The 10,647-nt window shown below is 38.9% G+C and overlaps 1 protein-coding gene across 1 annotated transcript in view; it reads right to left on the minus strand.

Annotated features, from left to right (window-relative positions):
- XRCC5 (X-ray repair cross complementing 5) overlaps window positions 1–8,420 on the minus strand; it is a 48,205-nt gene extending 39,785 nt beyond the window's left edge. Inside the window, exons 1-5 of the mRNA XM_008644833.2 lie at window positions 8,310–8,420; window positions 7,587–7,770; window positions 5,867–5,915; window positions 4,213–4,335; window positions 1,305–1,493 (exon numbers count right to left, since the gene is read on the minus strand). Of these exons, the coding sequence (XP_008643055.1) occupies window positions 1,305–1,493; window positions 4,213–4,335; window positions 5,867–5,915; window positions 7,587–7,770; window positions 8,310–8,387 (623 nt within the window). The 5' untranslated portion in view covers window positions 8,388–8,420. The remainder of the gene's footprint in view (window positions 1–1,304; window positions 1,494–4,212; window positions 4,336–5,866; window positions 5,916–7,586; window positions 7,771–8,309) is intronic.
- Window positions 8,421–10,647: the final 2,227 nt, after the last annotated feature.

The following is a 10,647-nucleotide window of genomic DNA, read 5'->3' on the forward strand; positions in this document are numbered from 1 at the left end:
CAGGAATAATGAATCTGGGAAAATGGAGAGTATATCTGAGTTGGCCAATTATCATGACAGACTGGCAAAACTGACTTCTTAAAGCTTGATAAGCAACTTAATTGCATCTAAAACCTCACATATTTTTAAACAACTTTTGCAACTAAAGCTTTAATCTACTAGCCAAATGCCTATTTATCCAGAGATTTTGGATTTCCCCTGAAAGTAGGCACAAAGACAGCTTGTAGAGTAGAAAGAGTCTGTGATAAAAAAAGTATAAAGAGGCCAAGCCACATGGTAGGTTCATGCATATGGATTATCCTAAAGGATAAACGGGCCAGGAAAGATTCTGCTTTTCTGTGCAGTCTTCTAAGCAGTGACAAAGCCTGCTTTTTTCTAGAGACTCAGACTGCTCTGTTGACTATTACAGAGACAGTGACACGTCTCTTCACTAATGCTCAAGGAGCAGCTTCACTGGCTGCTGAGGTGCAAAGCTGACCACCTGAGCAGGGGGAGGGAAAGAAATCCCACAAAGAAATTGATGAATTACAGCATACAAACCTACAGGGACGACCCTCATCTAAAAATTACCTTTAATAACCATGTTACAGCCATGGTCTGCTAAGCTTCCTGAAAACCACACTGTCTAAAAGATCACTTTTCATAACTGTAGAACAGAACTACTGAGACAGTAACATCAGACCATGATAAGGCACATAGATGCATTTTGTCTGTTTCCCAACTGAGACAACACCTATGTGGAAAAGTCTTGGATATATTAGCCACAAGAAGTGAAAAATCATCTTTCAATTCTTGTATTAAGAATGCTGCTGAAAAAATATATAGTTTGTCACAGTGGCACAGCAAACTGTGATTAAAGAGCAGGATTCAACAAACAACATTTACTCAAAGCATTTGTGGGAGTTTATCAAACTAGTGAGCTAGAAGAAGTCCGTGACCAAGGAACAAAGGCTACCATTAAATGTAGATGTTCAAGCTGCACTATGTCACAAATTCCATCTCCTTCTAAAACATGTTTTTGAAATTAGATTTATAAAAATGTTCCCTCCAAAATCCTCCAACACTAGAAATGGATGAAAATTGATTTTTTTCTTTAAATGGAGATACAGAAAATTCATTTTCCCCTGAAATCTGTAAGCTCTTCTACTTATTCTAAAGCTACTGAAGAAGCTGTGTGTACATTAAGTCATAAAATTCACTGACTTCAATGACACTATGATACGACTGATTATTTAACTTCATCTTTTGGAGAAGAAATCAGAAAGTAAATCTATAGTACAATAAAAAGGATTAGCCAAATTTACCTGAAAGTATAAATTTCTTCCAGCCCTCCTTCTTCATCCAAAGTATACATCAGTTTCCTCACCACATCAATACCTTGCTTCTGTTGTTCAGTTAAATCCTTTCTTGGAAAAGAGTTTCTGTGCATATGGGCATGTACACTGGCACTTGTATCTCCACTTCCATCATCAACACCCACTGAAAATGGCAGACTAAGAACACAAGAAGAAGCAGTAAGTTTGACTTTCTTCCTTATTAAAATAACCAATCAAAACAAAAATGTTCTCAGGATCAACGATTTCTATCTAGCTGCAGTCAGATGTATAAAGAGCCACAGGACTTGCAAAACAAATTCAGTAGTATTTCCAGTCTACTTGGCATTGGTAATGTCTTGACCAGAGTGATGCACCAGTTCTGAGTAACGTGCATCAATAAAGACATCCACGTACAGGAATAGAGTAGACAGTAAAGTCAATGCTGATTAGAAAGTAAAATCCATTAAAAGAGACTGAATAAAAATAAAGCCTGTAGAGAAGGAAATTAGAGGGCAAGACAGCCATAAATATACAAAGCTGTTGCAGGGAGGAAGGAAAAAATCAGTTCTTTGTATTCTGCCTGCACTCCAATCACATCACGGAGTCAGGTCAGATAGTCAAAAACCTGATAAAGGCATTTCCAACTATAATCTCTAAAACCAACTGCCTGAGGAGAAAGAAGAATCTCCATCACTGCAAATCTTTATCAGAAGATTAGACAAACACTGCTCAGCAATGGCAGGCATACACCTGACCCAGTCTGAGGTAGAGGATTGCTCTAGATGACTTGTTAAAGGCCATCCATGCCTGTGACTCTGTATTGGCTCCAAATGCCAGCAAGCAGGACATTCTCTGCTGTGGAGCTATTAGGTATTTCCGGAACAAATGTTACTCTTTGAGATTTTAATAGCTTAGAACACTTGGTGAATTTCTGACTGAAGATGACACATTTTTCCTGCACTTCATGAATCAGATTTTAAAGTTTAGCCGGGGGTTATAGATAAAATGATTTTGCTGCTCTTCAAAATATAGGAGAGAGTTAACTAAGTATAACAAACACAGTAGAGAAAGATGTGTAAGATCCTCTACCCTGTGCCCCTGGAAACACCTGCAGATTTTTCAGGTCTTTCATCTTTTCCAATTTTGAAAGAACCACATGATACCTCTTAGCACATTTCCACAAAGTGAAATAAGTTTAGCATTGTATTATGTTTTTCAGAAGCAGCCTACAGATCTCTGCCATACTTTCACCTCATTAGTCCTCACTAAACTTATCCATGAAGCAACACATAATAAGCAGAGTTAACACTATGCACAACAGTGTCACATATAGCAAAATTAAAGATCAAGCTTCAGCAAAGTGTTTGGTACCTTTTTAGGAAGCAGATTCCACTGATAAAATACAGAAACTGTATTTTTAAGTTGATATGGCAACATCAAAAAGCTTCAAACCTCTGATAGGTAAAAGTTAGGCTACGTTCACTCTACAATGCTCAGAGACTGCTGTGATTAGAAGTACGTAATACCCAACACTACAGCATGTGCTTGGCACCTGAAAACAGGGAGGAAAACCAACCATCTGCTGCAAGTTACAACCTAATCTATAAACAGGGCATAAGAGATGGAAGCATGGGTTACAACAAAAGGACAAGTTATAGCAAGAAATTATTTTTAAATGAGCGTTTTACATTTGTACATGTAAAAATCAAATAATCCTTTGCTCGTGTGGCTGGGAGACAGGGTGCAAATCTGCAGCCAACGCTGCAACAGCAACATTTCCTTTGTGCTTCATAGACAAGGGACCAGCAGCTAAATACCAGAGCTCCAAAGATGTACTCTGACTGGCAGAGGTACTCAGATTCATGGTGTCACACCTCCAATGCCAACAACAGCTCAAATAAGCCAGGAGGGGCACGTCATTTTGGAAGCATAACTGCTTTTACTGTGTAGACAGAAACTGACATTTTTGCATTCAGCCTCCCCTAAGCAAAAGCAAAGCAAAGATTTTTTTGTGGAGGATCAGTCCATGATTTTCAGTCACATTTTCCTACCTAACCCCTCTTTTATCTTCCAGATGGGTTGGCAAATAGTTCAGATGAATTTATTATTAAGTTCACAACATTGTTCATTACAGAATGCTGGATCTAGGTAAAAGTACATGGTCAGCAGTAAAACTAGGGCTTTAACTTTCTCCTGTGTAAGTATTTATTATAAACAGCAACACACAAAGTTTTACTTTTAAATAAACTCTTCTAGAAGGCTCACAGCTTCCAGTTGCCATCACATGCAACAGCTAATACAGACCTTAACACCAGCATTGGTTCTTCAGATCAGTACCTATATCTACAGCGTGACAGTCAAGGGATTCCTGTTCTAACACTTAAGACACAGTTTCCATTTTCCAAGCCTGTCATTGTGAATATAACCCTTCTCTTCAGACCTGCTCTTCTACTGACACCAGAATCAAGCTATTCATATCTGCAATACTACCTCATTATTTCTTCCCAGTAACTTCCTTACCTAAAAGGATCTAGGCTGTTGCTGTGACAAAACCACTGTTTCTGAGACTATTTTTGGCTGTTTCCCAATTCTCTGCTTATATTGTTCTTTTGTCTCCCATTTTAGACTTTGGCTCTAAGCTGTAAGATTAAGTGGAGAAGAAGTCATCATCTTAACATTTATTTGCACATCACTTAACCAAGGGGACCTGGTTCATAACTGGAATTCATGGTATGTATAACTGATAGAAGTACTTACAATAATCATACTACTTACTGGTACACGTCTAAAGAAACCATACACCAGCAGATCACCAGCTATTTCAAGATAATTATTAAGAAAGAATAATTTCACTTTAAAAAATGGCATAGTATAAAACAGCCATTTACATACTTACAAAAACTGAAGTGAAATTCCTGTTTTCTTCAAGTTAGCAATGATAATTCCCAGCTGATCCTCACTGACAGGACTACTAAGGTCTGTAAACAGTTCAATGTGTCTCTTCTCATATTTCTTTCCTCTTAAAATAGAAAAAACATTTACATTTATTGAAAATATTATAAGGCCATTTTTTAATTATTTCCTTACAAAATAACAACAAAAGTAACATAGTTGTAATTACTTTTACCAAAGAAATATACTCGCAAAATGAAAGAAGCAAAAAAACCTACTTGGTAGAAGTTGTTCTATCATAGGTTATTTTATTTATCCTACATGTTTATATGATTCTCCCTCCTACCCTAAAATTGAGGACTCTAGCCCTGTGACCGTATAAATCACTAACTACATCTAAATGAATGGAATTCTGCCAATTTTCACCAATGTGGATAAAATGCTAATAAAACGTGTTAGGCTGTTTGTGGATTACACTGGTTATTTCCTTTGCAGCTGTAAGTCTGTTCTTGTGGAAATGTATTTTAAATTACTGCTGCTGGTGGGGGTTCCATTTTAGTAACCTAATTCAGTAGATTCATTGGAGAAGATGGACTGTCAAGACAACTTAATACACTAAGAAGTAGTAACAATACAGATCAGGAAGGCTGGCCAATGACAGAACAAAATTCAGTTGAATTGGTACAGTTTTGATCTGGATAATCAAGCATAAAAGTGATTTTCTTAAATTTTTACTCAGCAGTATTTTCTCAAATAAAGGTAAACTCCATATCACAGCGGCCGGTGTATATAGGCAACAACAAAACCAGTTGCTCCATAGCTATTCAAGACTATAATGCCATAAACACAGTAATTTTCATTCACAACTCAGTTTTAACCATTAAATGGATACAGCTTTCCACATTGATTAGACCTTATTCATAAAAACACAAGTTGCATCACCAAGTCACAGTTAGATCATATAACCTTTTTAGAAACATGTTCAAGCTGTGGTTTGAGAGGAAGTGCAGTTACTTTCCTTTCCCTGCACCATTAGTTCAGAGAGTGTTAGAAACACCTTGCCAGCCTAAATACATTCACTGGCAACTTTGTAACACCTGATGTCAACATTTTTTCTCAGCTTAAACAGTGTTTTTTTCTACTGCACCTTTGTTTCCTACAGCCTGCAAATTTTACAAACAGCCACTTCATCTCCAACAGTCTTTAAATCTTTAGGCTGAACAAGTTCACCTTTCTAGTTTTGCCTTTTTTTTTTTCCCCTAAAATGTACCATCACATTTAAACTTAGTAGCCCTTTTCTAAGCATTTTAACATCCAGATTAACACTTTTTGAAAACAGATCACAAGCAATGTGATAGAAAGTGAAGCCTTTGTGCCTTCTATAATGGCATTAATACTCTCATGGCTCTACTACAAAGCTGCCAGTTCCCTCAGAAAGCTCTCTGATTGTCTGGAGAAGTCAGATGTCTCAGGATTCTTCAGAGACAAACTTCTGTAGTGTGCTGTTTATCTTTAACGTTTATTTAATTTTTTTATTTTTGGGGTTTTTTTTAAGAAAGCACTTCCCATGTTTATACATACTAGAAATAGAAGACTGACAAGAAATCAGATCAGTGCAAAGTCAAAATTCTGTAAAAGGCTTCGGGTTACATACTCACATTGTTTCCTTCTGAAGCAAGTCCATACACACAATAATAGCATCCAAAACTAAGCAAAATTAAGAAAAACCTCAGAACATGAATCAAGTAACAAAAAGTGTTTTTCTTAGGAAACAATTTTATGTTTTCACTCCCTCTCAAAGACTGACAAACACACATTTTAGTTAAGAAATACTCTTTTGAGATAAATACTTTGCAAATAACTCATGCGCAAGCGGTTCCTCTATAACTTGTTTGTATTGTGATCATGTCTCTGCCTCACTTACCCAATGGAACACTAAAAAGACCGTTTCAGATCCCAGCCTCTTAACTGTCAATGAGAGACTCAAGTCCAATGAAGGGACAATCTAACCTTTAGAATGTTACTCTGAATCCACCAATAAAATTTCAATATATGATACCATTTTCCAATGCAAGTTTTTCTTCTAACCACCTGCATCCGACAATCTCATCACTTCTTCCTCATCACAGTTTCCATTGGGAATGTGTGAGCCAGCTGGCCGGCTGCACACTTCTCTGAAACAGCTCTGACTGCCTGGATAGAGCTCACAGCAATCATTTTATGGCCAGAGAGAGACAACACAGGAAATTGAACTGTATGTAAATGAAACACATGAAGGAACACTATATGGATCACCCTTTAAAACTCTTCCCCTTATATGTAACTAAGAGCAGAATACATTCAAACATGAACGGCATTCAAACCAGGAAGAGATATTTGGCAATGTTAGAAATACTTTATAAATAAATAAATCTGATAAACCTCTATTCTGCTCTCTCTGGGGTGGAGCTAGTTTTCTTCAAAGTAGCTGGCATGGGGCTGTGTCTTGAATTTGTGCTGGAAACAGTGACGATGATATAGGGATGTTGTAGTTGTTGGTGAACAGTGCTTGCACAGAGCCAAGGCCTTTTCTGGTTCTTGTACCACCCTGCCAGTGAGGAGGCTGGGAGGAGACACAGCAGGGACAGCTGACCTCAACTGACTAATGGGATATTCCACACCACCTGGCATCACCCTCAACATGTAAAGCTGGGAGAAAGAAGGAGGAAGGGGGGATATTCAGAGTCCTGGTGTTTGTCTTCCCAGGTAACTGTTAAGTCTGATGGAGCCCTGCTTTCCTGGAGATGGCTAAACACCTGTCTGTCCATGGGAAGCAGTGAATAATTCCTTGTTTTGCATTGCTTGTGTGCACAGCTTTTAACTTCCCTATTAATCTGTCTTTATCTCAACCCACGAGTTTTCTCCCTTTTGCCCTTTCAGGTCTCTCCCCATCCAGCTAGCGGGGGAGTGAGCAAGTAGCTGTGTGAGGCTGTTGCCAGCTGGGCTTAAACCACGACAGTCTGGTTTCTGGTACTTCTGCTGACTTATTTAATAAACAATATTTTCATTTTGTTAAAAAGCATAAACCAAGTTCTGTAATGCTATTTTTAAAAATACATGCCTTATTTGAGGCCTAAAATTATATTATTATCTTTGTTCTCTTTCATTAACAGAACACTTCATAAAAGCAATGATTCCTTAAGGCCAAGGCTATTTCTGTTAGCCTAAAAGAATGTCAAAAAGCAGCTAAATTAGCTTTCAGACAAACTTACAACCACAAATTAGCTCAACTCTAATAGCAGTTAAAACTTGGGAGGCTGAGCCCAATTTCACAACACTGACTTCCTGTCTCCTACATAGCTGAATCAGTTCAAGAAGTGCTCTGCAGCAAAAGGATACAGTCTGCCTGTTCAGAGCCTGCTTTAATCACATCTTGAATGTCTTCCAGCAGATCAAAATCTGGCAGCTTTAGTGACCTATGTACAGTAATGTTTTGGTATTGATCCTCACTGGCAAGGTCATTTCTAGTGCCATTAGTGCCAAACAAAACTACAGCAACTTCATCTTTACTCTCAGCAAAAACCTGCAGATACAGAGAACACAAAACAGGTATAAAAACACAGGTAGATTCATACATAACTATGTTAGGCAGATTACAGCAAGCTGAACTCATTTTGAAACATTAATTACAATGGATTTACCGTTTTTTTACTTATTCAGTGCTATCCTCTCAAAATGTAATCTTACAGCATGTTCACAAAGTTAGATATAATTAAACTCACAAATTGACAAGAGGCTATCTGGGACAAAACAAATAAAATTGGCTGATTCAGTCCTCGAAATGAGTCTTCTGTGTGGCAATTATTAAGTGTTGAAATATTTTAGAGAAAGAAACTTTTCCCTAAAAGTTTCTACTGCCCTGAAGAAAAAGGGTGACCAACCCAACTATCACATCTCATGCACAAAAAATACAGCTGAAACAAGGAACACTGTCACTCCCACATAAACAGAGACCAATTCTCACTCATTCCTCAGTTATTTCAATTATTAGTAAATGAGGAAAATATTTCACAGATGTTATTGTTTCCTCTCCCTTTTTAACACCTGTGAAGTCACACACACCTGTCGCTGCACAAACTTTGTCATGATCTTCTTGGCTTGGTCAAGTGAAGACTCTTCACCAGGAGAAGAGCTGCTCATTGTAAAGCCCACATCCAGGCACAGCACTATTGCCCCCTGGAAAGAATAAGTAAGAATAAAAAAATAAAATATAAGTATAATTACTTAAAAGGTTAAAAGGGTACACACAAAACCAAAAAATCAAACTACATTACAACTGGTTTCTTTTACAGTACTGTTAATAAGAGATAATGGTGGGAGACAGAACTGGTAGAATTGCACTGAAAAGAAAATAATTTAATCCTGTACCATGTTGCAGACATTTCAGCGGAAAATACAAAAAAAATCCTCTGTTACACAATAATCTGTAAAGGGCATGCAATTTCTACACAACCCCCTGAATGTATTAGGGATCTAAGGGCTTTTCTGCACTAGGAAATTAAACAGATATTTTAGTTGACAGTTGCAAGGATGAATTCCAGTTTCAATTTAGGGGCTTAAATCCCTCAAGTTAGTCCATGTTTTTGCATTTCTGATCACCTCTTTAACTGATCTGTATGAAACACTGCCCAAGTCTGCCCATAAATCCATTTATAAGCTAGAATTAAATAAAATTGTTTCTTGCAATTTCTCATTTGATTCTAAGTTCCTCTAAAGTTTTTCACAGACTCCCCTTATCCTGATTAATCATACAGATGAATGTAGTTGCAAGAGCAATTCAGCAAAATGATACCCTGCATGTCCAAGGCCAGCTCAAATTTATTCTCATGGATTAAACCGAAGTTCCCTAAATATACAACAAAAACCTTGCTTGATGGGCTGCCAGTAGATTAAATTACACTGGCTGAAAAAATTATTGTTTGCCCGAACACAGGAAGGTTGGAGCCAGCTGACTTGTTCTAAAATGAAAAATATATCCAATTCCAGAAGAAATGAAGCTGCCAAACGGATGTGGGCAATAAATCATAAATCTGTCAAGTGACACAAGATGCAGAGTCTGCTTTTGCAAAGCAAAATGGATGAACAGAGAGAAAAGGTGTTGGTCTAAGCTCTGCATAAGGCCTTTCAAGCAACTCCAAGTACCTTTCCAAAGATCTGCTGAAAAAACCTGACCCTTTTTGTCACCCAAATACACAAGTCTTAAAACCAAGCTAAGGAAAACTTGCCCAAGTTAGCAGTCTAACGCTCTGCATTAGCAGCTCTCAAGCTATTTTTTTATCCTCCTTCTTTTCCCAGAATACATTGTGCACCTCCCCTGTCATTTTAACAAGCACTGGTTTAATCCCCTGCATCCTCCAAGGAGAGGAAGAGAGAAGAAAAGAAAGAAGGCTTAGCAGCAGAGCTTCACAAGTTGTCTGGCAGGTTATACTCAGTCTCAGCACTCTACTCCTCACTCTGCCTTCACCAGTAGCTTGCCTGGGAGCTGGGAATGAATGCCTCAGTGAGCTAGGTCTGCAGAAGCTTAGAGAAGAACAGAGGCAGTTACAGTGCTCTCTCAAGAGCCTTGTCAGCGCCCACCTCCAGCCTGAGGAATTACTCTACCAGCATCAGCAACTGCAGATCCTCCTCAGCTTGGTGCTGTCCTGCCTCAAACCACACAATGGCTGGCAGCCAAATCCATCCTGTTGTCCAAAAGAAGTAAAGCTCTCTTCACAGGTGACACTAGAGAATGACACTAGAGAAGCCAAAGAAGGGCAGGAGCAAAGAGCTGCTGTTTTCCTTACAAAACACACGATCGAGTGTCAGGTGCCAACACGCTCCTCTGGAAGGCAGCAAACCCAAGCTCGGTGCCCGTTCAGGTACGTGGAATCCTCCTTCAGGAAGAGGGCAGGTCCCTCTTTTGGTAACCTTCCTCTCTGTATCTCTCCATCTGTTCCTAACCTCTGGGCATCTCACCCAGTGCTGCTGCTGGCAGGTGCAGGGTCCCAAGGGACACTTTCCCGATGCTCCGCACGTGTGACCGCAGGACAGCACTGTCACACTGAGCTAAACCAACCTGCTCTGCTCAAGTACTGATAAGGGCGATATGGAACAAGCCTGCCTTTATCGCTGACCTCTCGGTGCTGAAGTAGCTGTAATAAAGCAAAGGGAGAGATGGCTACAGCAGCACAGATAAAGCTGTGTCTAACAGATACCAAACTGCCCTGTACCACAAGAGACCTAACACAGCTTTCACCAACAAGATTCCTTAAACGCACCACACATACAAACTGCATTTTCAACAGAGCAAAAACAGCTCTACCATTATTTTAGCAAGAGCAATGGCAATTACTGCTGCGGGAGCTGCACTGTGCTCCAAAGCAGGAACACTGATTGCTTTTGAGCTAGGCAGCTTTGTACC

This window comes from Corvus brachyrhynchos, unplaced genomic scaffold (genome assembly GCF_000691975.1).
Source record: "Corvus brachyrhynchos isolate BGI_N302 unplaced genomic scaffold, ASM69197v1 scaffold452, whole genome shotgun sequence".
In the NCBI taxonomy this organism is placed as follows: Eukaryota; Metazoa; Chordata; class Aves; order Passeriformes; family Corvidae; genus Corvus; species Corvus brachyrhynchos.